Below are 18806 nucleotides of genomic sequence, written 5' to 3' on the forward strand. Positions count from 1 at the left end.
GGGTACTTAAACAGAAATACATTAATTGGGAGAGGTAGACTCATGTCCCTAATGAGGACACAATGTAATGTACAATGTTTGGAATTTCACTACACAATTGCTGCTGTTTGTAGAAATGATTTCCATGAAAGGGTCAGTCAATGGGGAAAGTTATTTTACTTATGACGTGATTTGATTTTGATAATGTCAGTAACCATAAAAGAATGAGCATGAAGAACAATTAATATTCATGAGGCTTGAGGTCACATGTAAAGCTAAAATCACAAGCAAGGTAGTCTGAACATTTTCCTAGTACATTTAGCTTTGTAGACCACCTTTACTGTTAATATAATGTCTCTAAATAGTTTCAATGTCTTTCATGTTCTCTTAATCCCTAGCTCGCAGGAATGCATTCATTTAATACTGACTGCGCTGCCCGCAAGAAAGTATAGAAGAGTTTTATAAAATCATATCCATTGGCAAAATATTCAGTGCAATGTTCATGTGTTAAAGTGTTATCATCTAGAAAAAAATATTGACACAAATAGAATATTTGTCATTTGATGTTGAAAGCTTTGGGATCTTCCATTGTTGCAAAGGCCTCAGGCTCTCTCAAAGTCTTGGATTATCAATCTGAAAAGAGAGTGGGCGGAACATTTATTTACAACCCAAGTCGTTTGTGTGTGTGACAACCAGTTCATCTGAAACCTAAATAGCATGCCTATCATAAGATTTATTAATATTTGTGTTACTAGGGTCGGTTTAATAAATCATAGGCCCCGTGTCTTTGTTTTATATAACCCCCCCCCCCCCCTTCCTGACACATCCTAATGTTTTGTAAACCCAATCTGTGCACAAAAATTCAATTAGTTGTGTGATAAATGTACCCTTGAAGAAAAAGTCCCATTGTAATAAAGCATAGACTACAATTGAGTAGATTTCCACTTTTTTTTTGCTGCTTCTGGAAAATGTGCCTTTTCATGCAATTCTACATAACATTACCAGAATCTCTTAATGCCAAGCAAATGACTGTGAGAGTGGCTACTCTGACAGTGTCAAATTTATCAATAAAAACAATCTGGCCCTGTGGCCAATGAAGCCTACAATATTAGGAGGAAATACACTGAGTATACAAAACATTACCAACATCTGCTCTTTCCATGACAGACTGACCAGGTTAAATTTACAGTATATTATAGGCTACAGTTGGCTACTAAATAAGTGGCACACTGACTCACCCAATGATGAAGAAGCCTAGGCTAGTACTCACCGGTAATGGCCGATGCACTGTTCGTGGCAATAGCATATCTTAAGATAAACTACTTAGAAAAAGAGTGACACTGTTCGCTCAACAAAAATAAATAATCTACAAACAGATTATTCTTCTCTTTTCAGCAGTAGGCATTTGCTTTCCAAACTGTTTTTCCTGTGATTGTATTTTTAAATTTGCAAAAGGCAAATTAACAGCCAACAACAGAAATATAATCCATAGATGGCTGTTCCATTCAAATCAGGACTGGCAGCCATTTCTAGTGTAGGCATGAGTTTAACAGTCAAATTTCTAGGCTAAGAGGCTTGAAAACCCTTCTGTGGAAATGTGTCTAAGGCCACAATGCAACAAACTGTTCTATATTTGGCGAGCATGCTGCCCAAATTGTAAGGCATACCTGTAACTGCCAAAATAAAAAAAACACGAGGAAATTAGGGATACAAAGTATATGGCATGGTGTGTGGGGTGCATTATCCTGGCATGGTTTAGATCCACTAGTAGGATCTATGCAAAGGTGCATTGAAACTGTTCTGGCAGCTCGTGGTGGCCCAACACCCTATTAAAACACTTTGTTGGTGTTTCCTTTATTTTGGTAGTTACCTGTATGTGCTTGCGGTAACATTTAATCCACAGTTATTCTCTGTGGCTATATTATGCTCTCTGGTGTATTTTGAACATTGAGAGCGGGCTCCTGTAAGCCCCTGCATTAAACCGGCCCTGTGTGTTAAAATGTGGAATTAAAATGGATTTAATTCTAATAATGAGAACTTGTTCTCAACTAGCCTACCTGGTTAAAGAAAGGTGAAATAAAATAAAAAAATATATAATTTGTCAGCGATTTACACAAAATACATAACAAAAATATAAACAAGCTGAAATTAAAGATCCCAGAAACTTTCCATATGTGTTAAAAGCATTTCTTTTGCACACATTTGTTTCTATCCCTGTTAGTGAACCTTTCTTATTTGCCAAGATAATCCTGACAGGTGTGGCATATCAATAATCTGATTAAACAGCATGGTCATTACACAGGTGCACCTTGTGCAGGGGACAATAAAAGGCCACTCTAAAATGTGCACAAACGCAGACCACGTGTATGCGTTGTGGGCGAGCGGTTTGCTGATGTCACTGTTGTGAGCAGAATGCCCCATGGTGGCGGTGTGGTTATGGTATGGGCAGGCATAAACTATGGACAACAAACATAATTGCATTTTATCGATTGCGATTTAATGCACAGAGATACTGTGATGAGATCCTGAGGCCCATTGTCGTGCCATTCATCCACCTCCATCACCTCATGTTTCAGCATGATAATGCACAGCCCCATTTTGCAAGAATCTGTACACATATCCTGGAAGCTGAAAATATCCTAGTTCCTCCACGTTACCCATTGAGCATGTTTTGGATGCTCTGGATCGACGTCTACTACAGCGTGTTCCAGTTCTGGCCAATATCCAGCTTCTTCGCACAGCCATTGAAGAGTAGTGGAACAACATTCCACAGGCCACAATCAACAGCCTGATCAACTCTATGTGAAGATGTGTCATGCTGTATGAGGTAAATAAATGGTGGTCACACCAGATACTGACTGGTTGTCTGATCCACGCCCATAACTTTTAAGGTATCTGTGACCAACAGATGCATATCTGTATTCCCAGTCATGTGAAATTCATAGATTAGGGCCTAATAAATTAATTTAAAATGACTGATTTTCTTATATGAACTGTAACTCAGTAAAATCTTAGAAATGGTTGCATGTTGCGTTGATATTTTTGTTCAGTCTATGTTGAATTTAATTTTTGATTAGAAATATATTATTTGACCTTGTTTCAATGTGAATAGTAAAATGGAATGTTTGAATGCCAAGAGTGTGCAAAGCTGTCTTCAACTCAAAGGGTGGCTATTTTGAAGAATATAAAATATATTTTGATTTGTTTAACACTTTTTGGATTACTACATGATTCCATATGTGTTATTTCAAAGAACAAAGTTGAAAATAGTAAAAATAAAGAAAAACCCTTGATGAGTAAATGTGTCCAAACTTTTGACTGGTACTGTATGTATACACTATCCAAGCAGAAGATACATCTCCTTCAAATGTTGATATGTGGTTGTGTTCATAATTCAATGTTCACAATTCAAAATCCAGTTTGTCTACAAAATAATGATTGATATGTTGGATTTACGTCTCTCAGTTAATGAATAGCACTAAATCAAATCCAACTTAAATGCACTTCAAATATAGTTTTATTTGATTTAGTCCTATTCTTCAACTTAGAATTTTGGTTGAGATGAAGACATAAATCCAACATATTACTAACTTGTAGATCAACCCACCGTCTTTCATGAAAAATAAAATATCCAAAGGTAAAAGTATATTATTAATATCACTAGGCTACTTCTAAACTTCCAAAGATCCATTCAACCATGACTGAATGATAATACTGTATGAAAAGATGATCTCTTCCTAAATATTTAGTCAAATTATACATTTTGTGTATGGTTTCTTAGAAACAAGGGGTGGCTTAACTAACTCTTTCCCTCAATTTACCCCTCTCCCTTACTGGTTGAGGACCCTTTTCAAATCCAATGTATTTCCATGTTGATTCTACGTCACAATACGTTGACAAATGACGTTGAAACAACAATGATTAAACCAGTGTGTGTGTCCAGTGGCCAATTTGTACTCCTGAACTAATGTAGGCTTGCCAAAACAAAGGGGATGAATATTTATGCAACAATTATATTTTAGTTATTTAATTTGCATACATTTGTATGGAGTATTTTGTGTAGATCAATGGCAAAATGTCATAGTTAACTCCATTTCAATCACACTTTGTAAAGCAACAAATGTGAAAAAAATTCAAGACTGGTGAATACTTTTAATAGGCGCTGTATGTACATCAAGAGTCAACTTACCGTCCACTTTGAGAGTAGGTACTGGGCAGAGGTTCTTACTTCCACGCAAACTTCTGGCAGATTGACACCATCTATATAAGACAAATTGCATGCAAAGATTTAAACACCTTTGTTCTGTTATGAAATGTCTACTATACTTTTTTGTGTTTTCTTGATGTATTTCCTATTGTGTAATTTCTTGTGTGATTGTGTGATGCTCCCTTAGTCTTAAGAGACATTAGTCTCAATGGGACTCCCTGATAAAATAAAGGTAAAATAAAATACAACTTTGTTGGTGCGTTCAGGGGCCTTACCCCGCATTCCAGGGCAGTCTTGAGGTCTCTGCAACTGTAACTGGTGCCCAGAGTGCATGGGTCCCCTCCCTGTTCTCCTGCCTCTATCACTCCCCCACACAGGCCCACTCTCTGAGAAACAAACAAACTTAAAGTACATCCCCGCCCCATTGAAATTTGGATTTAATAACCTCTACGGGATCGGTGTCCCCCCGCGGGACGGTTGAGCTAATGTAGGCTAATGCAAGTAACAAAATAATTTCCCAGGATATAGACATGTCTGATATGGGCAGAAAGCTTAAATTCCTGTTAATCTAACTGCACTGTCCAATTCACAGTAGCTATTACAGTGAAATAATACTATGCTATTGTTTGAGGTCGAGTGCACAATTCTGAACTTGAAAACGTATTAATAAACCAATTAGTCACATTTGAGCAGTCTTGATGCAACATTTTGAACAGATATGCAAAGCTTCAATTCCTTTTTGATACTGTCGCAAAGCTAACTAAAAAGCAGCATTCCCCAAGAGAGGATGGCTTTCACTTCAGCAGTGATAAATTAATGAACTTCTTTGAGGAAAAGATCATGATTATTAGAAAGCAAATTACGGACTCGTCTTTAAATCTGCGTATTCCTTCAAAGCTCAGTTGTCCTGAGTCTGCACAACTCTGCCAGGACCTAGGATCAAGAGAGATGCTCAAGTGTTTTAGTATTATATCTCTTGACACAATGATGAAAATAATCATGGATTCTAAACCTTCAAGCTGCATACTGGACCCTATTCCAACTAAACTACTGAAAGAGCTGTTTCCTGTGCTTAGCCCTCCTATGTTGAACATAATAAACGGCTCTCTATCCACCGGATGTGTACCAAACTCACTAAAAGTGGCAGTAATAAAGCCTCTCTTGAAAAAGCCAAACCTTGACCCAGAAAATATAAACAACTATTGGCCTATATCGAATCTTCCATTCCTCTCAAAAAATTTAGAAAAGGCTGTAGCGCAGCAACTCACTGCCTTCCTGAAGACAAACAATGTATACGAAATGCTTCAGTCTGGTTTTAGACCCCATCATAGCACTGAGACTGCACTTGTGTGGTAAATTACCTTTTAATGGCATCAGACCGAGGCTCTGCATCGGTCCTCGTGCTCCTAGAGCTTAGTGCTACTTTTGATACCATCGATCACCACATTCTTATGGAGAGATTGGAAACCCAAATTGGTCTACACGGACAAGTTCTGGCCTGGTTAAGATCTTATCTGTCGGAAAGATATCAGTTTGTCTCTGTGAATGGTTTGTCCTCTGACAAATCAACTGTAAATCTCAGTGTTCCTCAAGGTTCCGTTTTAGGACCACTATTGTTTTCACTATATATTTTACCTCTTGGGGATGTAATTCGAAAACATAATGTTAACTTTCACTGCTATGCGGATGACACACAGCTGTACATTTCAATGAAACATGGTGAAGCCCCAAAATTGCCCTCGCTAGAAGCATGTGTTTCAGACATAAGGAAGTGGATGGCTGCAAACTTTCTACTTTTAAACACGGACAAAACAGAGATGCTTTTTCTAGGTCCCAAGAAACAAAGAGATCTTCTGTTGAATCTGACAATTAATCTTAATGGTTGTACAGTCGTCTCAAATAAAACTGTGAAGGACCTCGGCGTTACTCTGGACCCTGATCTCTCTTTTGAAGAACATATCAAGACTGTTTCAAGGACAGCTTTTTTCCATCTACGTAACATTGCAAAAATCAGAAACTTTCTGTCCAAAAATGTTGCAGAAAAATGAATCCATGCTTTTGTCACTTCTAGGTTAGACTACTGCAATGCTCTACTTTCCGGCTACCCGGATAAAGCACTAAATAAACTCCAGTTAGGATTCTAGCAGCCGTATTTAGCACTGACTAGAACCAAAAAATGTGATCATATTACTCCAGTGCTAGCCTCCCTACACTGGCTTCCTGTCAAGGCAAGGGCTGATTTCAAGGTTTTACTGTTAACCTACAAAGCATTACATTGGCTTGCTCCTACCTATCTCTCTGATTTGGTCCTGCCGTACATTCCTACACGTCACAAGATGCAGGCCTCCTAATTGTCCCTAGAAACTCGGTCTCAACCTTTAAGTCTTTACTGAAGACTCATCTCTTCAGTGGGTCATATGATTGAGTGTAGTTTGGCCCAGGAGTGTGAAGGTGAACGAAAAGGCTCTGGAGCAACGAACCGCCCTTGCTGTCTCTGCCTGGCCGGTTCCCCTCTTTCCACTAGGATTCTCTGCCTCTAACCCTATTACAGGGGCAGTGTCACTGGCTTACTAGGGCTCTTTCATACCGTCCCTAGGAGGGGTGCGTCACTTGAGTGGGTTGAGTCACTGATATGATCTTCCTGTCTGGGTTGGCGCCCCCCCTTGGGTTGTGCCGTGGCGGAGATCTTTGTGGGCTATACTCTTGTCTCAGGATGGTAAGTTGGTGGTTGAAGATATCCCTCTAGTGGTGTGGGGGCTGTGCTTTGACAAAGTGGGTGGGGTTATATCCTTCCTGTTTGGCCCTGTCCGGGGGTGTCCTCGGATGGGGCCACAGTGTCTCCTGACCCCTCCTGTCTCAGCCTCTAGTATTTATGCTGCAGTAGTTTATGTTTCGGGGGGCTAGTGTCAGTTTGTCCTATCCGGTGTCCTGTGTGAATTTATGTATGCTCTCTCTAATTCTCTCTTTCTCTCTTTCTTTCTCTCTCTCGGCGGACCTGAGCCCTAGGACCATGCCTCAGGACTACCTGACATGATGACTCCTTGCTGTCCCCAGTCCACCTGGCCGTGCTGCTGCTCCAGTGTCAACTGTTCTGCCTGTGATTATTATTATTTGACCATGCTGGTCATTTATGAATATTTGAATATCTTGGCCATGTTCTGTTATAATCTCCACCCGGCACAGCCAGAAGAGGACTGCCCACCCCACATAGCCTGGTTCCTCTTTGATTTGATGGTTTGATTTTGATTTGGTGATTTGATTTGATTTGATTTGATCATTCTAAAACTTTGCACATACACAGCTGGCAACTAGTGGCCAAAATATTAATAGCGCCTGGGCTGGAATAACACATTATTGCCTTTCTCTTCATTTCAAAGATGATGGTATAAAAAAATACAAAAAAACGAATGTTTTGTTCTTTGTATGATCCTTTACCAGATGTGCTTTATGTGTTATATTCTCTTACATTAATTTCACATTTCCACACACTTCAAAGTGTTTCCCTTCAAAATGTTATCAAAAATATGCATATCCTTGCTTCAGGTCTTGAGCTACAGACAGTTAGATTTGGGTATGTCTTTTTAGGCGATAATTGAAAAAAGGGTCAGATCCTTAGTGACTTTCATGTTACGTTACAGTGTGTAGTCGAGTGAATCTAAACATGACATACCTCACACACATCAAGGGCTGACTCTGGTTTACCCAGAACCCCCTTCAGCTGGTGCCCATGACGCTGGGTAAAGCCATCACACTGAAAAGAGAGAAATAAGACATGAGCCCAGAGGCTCCTATAAGGCTTCTATGTGAGATGAGGGAGATGTAGATCAGGGGGCAGGGCTGACCTTGGGAAGGGCCTTGGGGTGGAGCTGGCAAACAGAGGCCAGGAAGGAGGAGGTCTGGGGCTCTGAAGCATTGGAGCCCAGCTGTAGATGAGTCAGAACCGCCAGGGTCAGACAGGAGTCACAGTCAGACAGGGGAGCACTCTCTGAGAAGGAGAGAAAGAGGGAGAGGAGAAAGGGAAAGAAGAGAGAGACATTTCAAAACAGAGGATAATATAGAAGAGGAAATGATAGAGAGAAAAGTGATTATATGGTGGTGATGCAAAGCAGGGCAGGAGGAATGAACGATGAAGTGGTCATGAACTCACCCAGGACAGGCGTATCCATGCCATGACAGGCTTCGACGAGGGTGCATATGACCTCAGGGGTGGCGTAGGTCAGGAGCATGTCCATCAGCATCTTACCATACTTCTCTATCAGGTTCTCACACTGCTTCCTGTAGGACATGGGTAGAATACCACACACCTTCCCCAGCAGATCAATCACAGCCATCTGGGAGGGGAAACAGATACAGGGCATTGGGAAAAATATTGTTTGTGTGTACGCACATCTAGGGTGGCCTAGCGGTTAAGTGTGCTAGGTCAGTAACCAAAAGGTTGCTTGGTTCAAATCCCCAAGCTGTCTAGATGAAAAATCTGTCAATGTGACCTTGAGCAAGGCACTTAACCCTAGTTGCTTTGGATACAAATGTGTGTGTTAGTGCACAGCAAACTCTGATTGGTAAGCTTAACACTGTGGGTGTACAATTGAATGCTTTTTAAGTGTTTACATGAGAACCACCAGAACATATTTTTATAAAGACTTTTCAAAGTGTTGCCCTTTTAACAGTGTTACAGTGTATATTTCCTAACAACAGCGATGTAGGTATTGAACACTATATTGGGTGAAGACAACACTTTTTTAGTGTGTTCCAACTGATAGTGTAACATTTTAATGCCACTGGTGTTAGAAACGAACTCAGTGTGTAAGGTACACTTCTATGGTGTTCACTGATACAGTGTATTTTGGAATTTAGAATTTTACTCTAACAGTTGACTAGTTTATAAACTGGCTACATCACATTATGCTGGCTTGCAAAATGATGTGTAAATCCTATTGAATTCTAGCCAGATTGAGGATATCCAACAATTGTAACTTTTCACCTGCAACCTGCATTTAGAATGACTGCCAAGGTAGGGCTCGAAAAAATGTAGACTAGCTAAACTATCTAAACTGGAACGACCATCTCAGCAACGGGTGCAATAAATCTAACTACTAACGGATTGGATTAGTTTAGAAAAATGTCATGTTATTTACATTTGTGTAGCATAAAATCAATGTCCATGCAAAACAAATCAAAGAATCTACCTGCAATTTTTACAACTATTAGTAAAAAAAACATCAAAAAGGCATTTGTTTCAAAACTCCAAACACAAATTTCAAATGACTAATTACAAAACACAAAATCATACAGTCCCCTTTTCATCAAACTTAATCATCTAGAAATACATTTCACATTGCAATACATGTTCATGTAAAAGTAATTGCCTTTCACAATGCAATACTCACATTACTTTTGATATGATTCTCTCCTCTTTTGTTAAAATGCATTTACTATAACTTCATCCGACTGCTCTGAATTGACGATCACTTAAACATTTGGTAAAGCTATAGGTTTGACATGTCAACTGTTTTGTCTACTACAAACTTTGAGAACTACATCATTCAAATATGTCTGTAAAGTAGAAACATAAAAAGTGTGATTTACTGTATACTCAAATGTACTACTATGATGATGATGATGATTTTACTTCACAGTACATTAAAAAAAAATCTGACATTGGCAAGATCAGATATATACTGTACGTAATAAATCAAAGTTTATTGGTCGCATCCACAGATTAGCAGATGTTACAGCAGGTGCAGTGAAATGCTTGTATTTGTAACTCCAACAGTGCAGTGATAGAATATCAATACAATACCAATATGCAAATCATCCAGAAAGTCCAAAACAAGAAAGAAATGCATCCCCCAGTACTGTAATACATGCCATTTACATAGCAGACACTTTAATCCAAAGTGACAACAGTCTACACATTTTGGTATGTGACCCTAGTGGGAATCAAACCCACAACTCTGGTGTTGCTAGTGCTGTGTTCTAATGAACTAAGCCACGTACAGGACCAATACAATACAGAAGTACAATACAATACTGTAAAATACAATACATGATTACAATACAGGTGGAAGATGTATGATTGCCATCCCGTAAGCGTACCACCCTCCTTCAGGCCATGGATGAGGCAGGCAATGATTTCAAACCAGACCTAAGTCAGACTTTGATTTGCAATGCTAAAAGGTGCATGAACAAAAAGGATATTTATTTTGATTTCGATGAGAACCTATGTCCAAATGCTCAAGACAGGCTTGATGCAATTTAGTGCCTGCTAAACAATGTTTCCTTCATTTGATCACACCTTTGATCCCACATGGGATAGTGTACCTGATATGAAAACAGTGTAATGTACTGTAATGTACAAGTGTTACCAGTGTGGAGTTCTAAGAGTTTTGAAAATTCACCACATTTTCACCATAATACGGTAAAAAACGGTTACATTTTTCTGATCACTTTGGTACAATTTTCACAAGTCTGTGTTACATTTTCACAATACTAAACACAAAAATCATCAAAATGACTAAAGTTTTTAAAACTCTAAGCACATTTGTAATTGACTGAGAACTACAAATAAAGTCACTTGTTCATCACTCTTTCAATTTTGATGCATAATCAACCAAAGTATCTGCTTTTCAAAATGCAACATTCACTTGACTTTTGATTTGATTGTATTATTAGTTGTTAACGATACAAATAATTAGACAATCACTTAATCAAACTGTTCAAAACGGGTAACTACTGAACCAAAATGATGTATTGCTTGTAGTTAGCACATACAGTATAGTTTGATAACTGCTGAACACTGTAAATGTATATATGTTTGCCTCATAAATGTCTCAATCTGACATCAATTTATGATGGAAGGTAAACCAAATCATATATGTATGTGCCAGTGTGCTTCAATAGGAAGTGGAAAGAGTCACTCTATGTGCTACCATTTGGAACGACAGTGTACTGTACAATGATCTTATGAAAGACCTGCGTTATATACAACAATATAGTCCACTCATTATCTGAATTTCATTGATACACTGTAAGCTGATGAATTTCAAGCAGATAGACAGGCGATACTGTATCATTTGACAAATCCTGTAGATAAGGTGATCTTGTAAAATGTAGCATGGGGCATAAATAACATACAACACCGCGCTACGTTTCTACAGTAGTGTCATGTTCTGACCTTTATTTCCTTTGTTTTGTCATTATTTAGTATGGTCAGGGCGTGAGTTGGGGTGGGCAGTCTATGTTTGTTTTTCTATGATTTGGGTATTTCTATGTTTTGGCCTAGTATGGTTCTCAATCAGAGGCAGGTGTCATTAGTTGTCTCTGATTGAGAATCATACTTAGGTAGCCTGGGTTTCACTGTGTGTTTGTGGGTGATTGTTCCTGTCTCTGTGTTTGCACCAGATAGGACTGTTTTGCGGTTTCACGGTTCTTGTTCTTGTTCTTGTTTTTGTTAGTTTGTTCATGTGAAGTGATTTATTAAACATGAATCAAAATAACCACGCTGCGCTTTGGTCCGCCTCTCCTTCAAGTCAAGAAAACCGTTACAAGTAGCCAACTCCTTTATAATACCCCCATTTCTGATGATTTGTCCTACCTATTTACAATATAAGAATAATAACATGTAAATCTGACAGACATATTTCTCAACATGCTCACAATCTGCCATTGGATACAAATTATATATTTTTTTGCAAGTTATAGTCAAATACTGTATGGAAAATGATATTTACCGTCTACTATTCTTTCTATTCAGCATTTCAAAAATAACAGTTTTGTATTTTTTGGTATTGGACTAAATGGTAGTTAAAATGACTAAATGGTAGTTAAAATGACTAAATGGTAGTTAAAATGACTAAATGGTAGTTAAAATGACTAAATGGTGAGCCTGTCATTACCTGATATATTGGTGACTAAATTGAATGTTCTCATGGTATTTCATTAATTTTGCATGAATGACTCAGGGGTGAACCCTAACCCTAACCTCTGTGAATACACAATCAAAGGTTCTGAACATAACAAGTGTTATTAGTTTATAGTTTTCTTCTAAGAGTTTTGAAAATATACAACTTACATCTGAAAAATGTGCCAAAGTGATTGAAAAAAAGATAACACTAACACAGGCAACCCCTCGATTGAATAACAGTATTTTTAAGATATGAACAACAGCTGGGGTGTGTGTGTTCCTGTGTGCATGCCGTGGCTGAATCTAGTTGATGATCCCTGCACTAATTATATTTCTATGGCATGCCTTACCTCAGTCCTTATTTTCGGCAGCATACTCTCCAGTGACTTGATAAGATAAATGCAGAAGGTACATTCTGGCGAGAACTGCACCTAGTAGACAAAACAGAAAGAAAACAGAGGGAGAAAGAGAACAAGATAAAGACAGACAAACCAAAAAAGTCAGCGGGACACAGAGTAGAGGTCAGAGAGAGAGTGCATTAGTCCTGTTCTTTCTGTCTCACCTTTGTCATTGTCATGGCTGACTTCAGACCCGCTTGAACGTGATCGGTCAGCAGGCTCTGCTGCTGGCTGTCTGACTGGGAGCCACACAGTCCCAACACGGTACACACCTCAGTGGGTTTCTGTGGGAGAGGAGAGAGGCTCAATTCAGGCTCATTCAGTCAGAATTATATAACAAATTACAAACCAGGATCTTTCTCAACCTCCCATCAGCACGTACGAAGAAGCTGGTCAAGAAGGTGATGACCAGGGGGAGGTTCTTATCCACTTGCTCCCGGCACAGTTTGGGGGACGCAGGGCCTGGCATGAGGTCACATAGTTTCTCCAATTCGCCCCTAATCTCGGTCTGGGGATGGAGGAGTGGGAGGCATCAGTTGAAATCATTTTGAGGCACATTAAGTAAATGATGTGTTTTACAATCATTAAGACATATTAGAATATGTATTAAAAGCTACAGTGAAGTACAGGGGTGAATTTACACAGACCGAAGTGCCTGACCAGCCTCAGAGGAAAGGGGAACTTAGAAGTCAGAAATACACTGTGAACTGCTTTGATAGTTACTTTTATATAGAAAAGAGGAAGTGGCTTTCTAACTCTCCAAAACAGCAACGTAGAACAGAAACACAAACTGTACCACTTGTGTTGAGTGAGGGTTTGTGGGAAAAAAACAGGTGAAAACCATTTCAGGAACTGAAAGTGTCTGTTGTTTTTCATTGTTTGCGGAAAAGAAACCTGAATGCTCTATCTGCAGCCACAAATAGGAAGAAAAACTGACCCAGGTGAATGAGCATCATATGCACATACAAGTAGTACTGATGTGATGGTTATATACTTATTTTCCACCATAATTTGCAAACAAATTCCTCAAAAATTCTACAATGTGATTTTCTGGATTTTTTTTATTCTAATTTTGTCTGTCATAGTTCATCATAGTACCTATGATGAAAATTACAGGCCTCTCTCATCTTTTTAAGTGGGAGAACTTGCACAATTGGTGGCTGACTAAATACTTTTTTGCCCCACTGTATGTTTCTGGGTGTTATTATGAATGATTCAAATGTATGGTATGTATGGTTCAGGGGTGCATGTTCTGTCGATGCATTCACCTGTATGTCCGGGTTGGAGATAAGGTCTTTAAGGAGTTCAATTATTTGAGTACAGTCCTGGCAGCTGTCCCCTTTCTGAGAGGAAGAGAGGGAAAGAGAAGAATGCCAACTCAAAGCTGTGGCGGGATACTGAGGCAAAGACATCCATTTATTCTACTTAGTATATAAGTGGAAGTTGACATTATTCCGGAAGGTACTCCCTGAAAAGCAGTGCTGGATTTCTATGAAATAGTCTTTTGTGTTGCAAAACATGTCTCCTCTCATTTATACCTGCTTCTATAGTCTATAGACTGAACATTTGTTTTAAAGAAAACAAAAGTGAAATTGGCTCGGTTCTTATTAAGACACAAAATATTATGACCCCATCACTGAAAGATAACATTCTCAAGAACATGTATGTGTCTTCTGTTTCCCTATACAATGCCCACAAGCTTCATTAGAACAGGGTCAGTGGAGGTTCCTCATAGGAGGAAGGGGAGGACTATCCTCCTCAGTGAATTTCATAAAAATAATGAAACATTTAAAAAGTTATCCTGACTCCCGGTTGGTGCAGCGCTAGCTGTGCCCCCAGAGACTCTGGGTTCGCGCCCAGGCTCTGTCGCAACCAGCTGCGACCGGGAGGTCTGTGGGGCAATGCACAATTGGCCTAGCGTTGTCCGGGTTTGGCCAGTAGGGATATCCTTGTCTCATTGCGCACCAGTGACTCCTGTAGCGGGCCGGGCGCAGTGCACGCTAACCAAGGTCGCCAGGTGCACAGTGTTTCCTCCGACACATTGGTGCGGCTGGCTTCCGGGTTGGATGCTCGCTGTGTTAAGAAACAGTGCGGTTGGGTTGTGTTTCAGAGGACGCACGGGAGTTGTAGCAATGAGACAAGATCGTAGCTACTAACAATTGGATACCATGAAATTGGGGAGAAAAAGTGATCATTTTTTAGATAAAACGATTCTAAATATATTCACGTCAATAAATAATTGATTAAAACAGTGTTTTGTAATGAAGGTCTACAGTAGCCACAGCAGCCGTCTATAGGGTAGCACCATGGTGTAGCCGGAGGACAGCTGGCTTCTGGCTTCTGGCTTCCTCTGAGTACTTTGACTTTAATAAAAAACCTCTGGGTACATTGACTTTAATAAAAAAACCTAGGAGGCTCTTGGTTCTCACCCCCTTCCACAGACGTACGTAATTATGACAACTTCCGGAGGACGTCCTGGAGTGGTGTAAAGCTCACCGCCATTGGACTCTGGAGCAGTGGAAACTCGTTCTCTTGAGTGATGAATCACAATTCACCATCTGGCAGTCCAACAGACAACTCTGGGTTTGGTGAATGCCAAGAGAACGCTACCTGCCCCAATGCATAGTGCCAACTGTAAAGTTTAGTGGAGGAGAAATAATGGTCTGGGGCTGTTTTTCATGGTTCGGGCTAGGACCCTCAGTTCCAGGGAAGGGAAATCTTTATTATTTAAAAAAAACGTTTTTTTGAATGTTACCCCTTTTTCTCCCTAATTTCAATTGTTAGTAGTTACTATCTTGTCTCATCGCTACAACTCCTGTACGGGCTCGGGAGAGACAAAGGTTGAAAGTCATGCATCCTCCGATACACAACCAAGCCGCACTTCTTCTTAACACAGCGTTCATCCAACCCGGAAGCCAGCCGCACCAATGTGTCAGAGGAAACACCGTGCACCTGGCAACCTTGGTTAGCGCACACTGCAGGGTGAAGGCCCTTTCCTGTTTCAGCATGACATTGTCCACATGCACAAAGTGGGGTCCATACAAAAATGGTTTGTAGAGATCGGTGTGGAAGAATTGCGCACCAGCGACTCCTGTAGCGGGCCGGGCGCAGTGCACGCTAACAAAGGTTAGCGTGCAATGCGGCTGGCTTCCGGGTTGGACGCACAGATTCCAACCTCATTGCCGGACCTCACTAATGTTTTGTGGCTGAATGGAAGCAAGTCCCTGCAGCAATGTTTCAACATCTCGTGGAAAGCCTTCGCGGAAGTGTGGAGGCTGTTATAGCAGCAAAGGGGGACCAACTTTATATTAATGCCCATGATTTTGGAATGAGATGCTCGACGAGCAGGTGTCCACATACTGTTGGTCATGTTGTGTATGTTGACTATGAGGTGACAATGATGGTCAGTCATGATATGAAGGTTTGACTTGGGAAGGTTGCGAGAAGGAATTATATATTCAAGGAGCAAAGTGATCATGCTGTTTTTATATGGTTGCTATGAAAGTCAACTGTGAATGCGTGTTATCTGGGGAGTATTCATTCCACCAATTCTGTTGAAAAACGTTTCTTAAACGGAAGCAAATGGAACGAAACAGGGATAAACATACCTGAATTATTCCAATAGAAACTCTCATTTGCAACTGTTGGACTAATGATTACACCCTAGATCAGCTAGATGCAAGCAAGAGTGTGCAAGGCGGTATTGAATGTGTTACTGTGTGTCACCTTGATTACTCAGTTCTCAACCTGTACAGCACCTACATTATAAACATTCATTCATAGGCTAGGTTGTAGCAACCTCATGATGGGTATAGGGACATTTTGAGTATCATGTAGTAGCATAAACCTATCACTGTTACATTGAACTGGGTGAATGGAATATGGATGACAGTCATCCAATATGCTCTAATAAAAATAAGGCCATACTCATAAAATATACAATTATCCTCCCTCATTTTAAACGGCACCTACCCCCACTGAACAGAGAAGACAAGACCAGGCACTAAATCAGACTGGGAGAAAAGTTTCCATCTACAGTTTTTATGCAAGTAAAGTCATACTGTATGAGAAAAAATCAAGGCAGCTGTGATTGAAATAGAACGCTTCGGTACAATTGTATAAATGCCAACAGATCATTTGTTAGTTATTTTTTTCTGTCGGTAAAATAAATTATTCGAGAAAAGGCGTTGGAAACGAGTTTATGTGCAAATGTTGAAATAATAACCATCATATCGAAGTAAACTTGGAATCACGCGATGACATGTTGTGTGGTACTCCCACTAATAGGCCTACTCGGAAAACCATGCAGTTTTTAAACTACATATTAAATAGTTTATGATGAACTTCAGAGGGTGGTGAAAGTGCACGGCGATGAGTTTGATGCTCCTTTCCAATAACTATTTAGGGTCTTAATCTGGTGACATGATGATCGATGCTTGACTGCCGTTTGACAAATATAAATATTCTGGCTGTTATCCATAATAATCTCATAATGTGACTAGCCTACCCGCACAGTCTACCTGCTCTGTATTTGCGTGTTTTTGGCTAGAGCGCACGTGCCAAGCACAGAGTAGGCACTTTTGCTATTTTACGCAATCATTGAACATGCGATTGAAACCCACTGAACTCTAGATTTGTATTTGATACATGAAAACTTGAGCGAAAAAACATACTTCATTCAACTTGAAATACTGTCAAAGTTATTGTCAGACTGATTTGTAATAGACTGCCATACCCCCAATTAAAATATTAAAGAAAAAATGGCCGTTGATTACATCACCTTTGGTGAGAACACAAAAAATGTATTAATTCATCAAAATTGGATCATGGGCCAAAAAAGTTTGGGAACCCCTGGGAACTAATCTGATTGATAATGCTATTGATATTTATACTTTATTTGATTTATATACTGTAGTAATGATATTAATTATGGAGCTCATTACCTGGTAATTTTCTCTTAGTAAAACACAATAATATTTCTCTATTTTTTCTCTATATTTCTTTGCTTTTTGAATCCTGCCAGGTGGTTGTTAGTATGCAGCACAATGTTGCATACACTGGTATTCCTATATTTTGTGGGTTAAAGGGGGGAATCATTGTTTTCAAAATAAAAATAGTTCTTACTTTCAGCTTGTCCCAGGCGTTTTGTGTTCCCTCCACACCGACAACCCTTGCCAAAGCTGTGGGAAAGATAAAAATATGAAGAAATGTATGGTTCTAAATGTCTCATGAACAAGATTATATATTGTAATTACATGTTTAGGGTTAAAACATGAATGTATATGTCAATGTACAACCCTAACCCAATGTATATGTCAATAATGTACATTGAATTAAATATACTATAACATCATATTCATATATTATAGTATTAACCGAAACTGTGTGCAATTGTATAGCATACCTGTGGTCTGGTAAGAAATTAAGATAACGAGTGCAAGCTTGAAAGAGGCCATCATAAGTCAGTCTCTTTCAAAGACTACTTGGAAAATGAATAACCACTCAATGTAGGATTGGGGTATAGACAGGGGCCAGCTGCCGCAGAAAGCCCTCGCCAATCAGAGCTTGACAGAAAACCACAGGTTGAAGTGTGATAAGCTATTTGTATTCTCTTTGGTATTGCGGAACTGAGTTGTACAAAAGTACTGAGGGTCCCAATTCAATATAAGCTGTAACTTTAGTTTCAGTATCTTGGATGCTATAACAAAACCCATGTTTTATTTATTTTATTTCACCTTTATTTAACCAGGTAGGCTAGTTGAGAACAAGTTCTCATTTACAACTGCGACCTGGCCAAGATAAAGCAAAGCAGTGCATCACAAACAATAACACAGAGTTACACATGGAATAAACAAACATACAGTCAATAAGACAATAGAGAAAGTCTATATACAGCGTGGGCAAATGAGGTGAGATAAGGGGTGTGTGGCAATAAATAGGCCATAGTGGTGAAATTATTACAGTATGGCAAATTAAAAGTTTGGGGGGATTGATGTGCAGAAGATGAGTGCAAGTAGCGGTACTGGGGTGCAAAGGAGCAAAATAAATCAAATAAATAACAATATGGTGATGAGGTAGTTGGATGGGCTATGTACAGATGCAGTGATCTGTGAGCTGCTCTGACAGCTGGTGCTTAAAGCCAGTGAGGGAGATATGAGTCTCCAGCTTCAGGGATTTTTGCAGTTCGTTCCAGTCATTGGCAGCAGAGAACTGGAAGGAAAGGCGGCCAAACGAGGAATTGGCTTTGGGGGTGACCAGTGAAATATACCTGCTGGAGCGCGTGCTACGGGTGGGTGCTGCTATGGTGACCAGTGAGCTG

General features: G+C 39.6%; 1 protein-coding gene across 1 annotated transcript; it reads right to left on the reverse strand.

Annotated features, from left to right (window-relative positions):
- Positions 1-137: 137 nt before the first annotated feature.
- On the reverse strand, positions 138-18125 carry LOC110509903 (prosaposin). The gene is made up of 12 exons (XM_021591100.3): positions 17892-18125; positions 17612-17667; positions 13756-13830; positions 12870-12995; positions 12652-12771; positions 12440-12520; positions 8334-8517; positions 8029-8171; positions 7857-7937; positions 4462-4572; positions 4169-4239; positions 138-612 (listed from the first exon to the last, which is right to left on the reverse strand). Exons 1-11 carry the CDS (start codon positions 17944-17946, stop codon positions 4204-4206), a joined length of 1068 nt encoding a protein of 355 aa, XP_021446775.2. The 5' UTR covers positions 17947-18125; the 3' UTR covers positions 138-612; positions 4169-4203.
- Positions 18126-18806: the final 681 nt, after the last annotated feature.

This window comes from Oncorhynchus mykiss, chromosome 29 (genome assembly GCF_057628025.1).
Source record: "Oncorhynchus mykiss isolate SJ-2025 chromosome 29, ASM5762802v1, whole genome shotgun sequence".
In the NCBI taxonomy this organism is placed as follows: domain Eukaryota; kingdom Metazoa; phylum Chordata; class Actinopteri; order Salmoniformes; family Salmonidae; genus Oncorhynchus; species Oncorhynchus mykiss.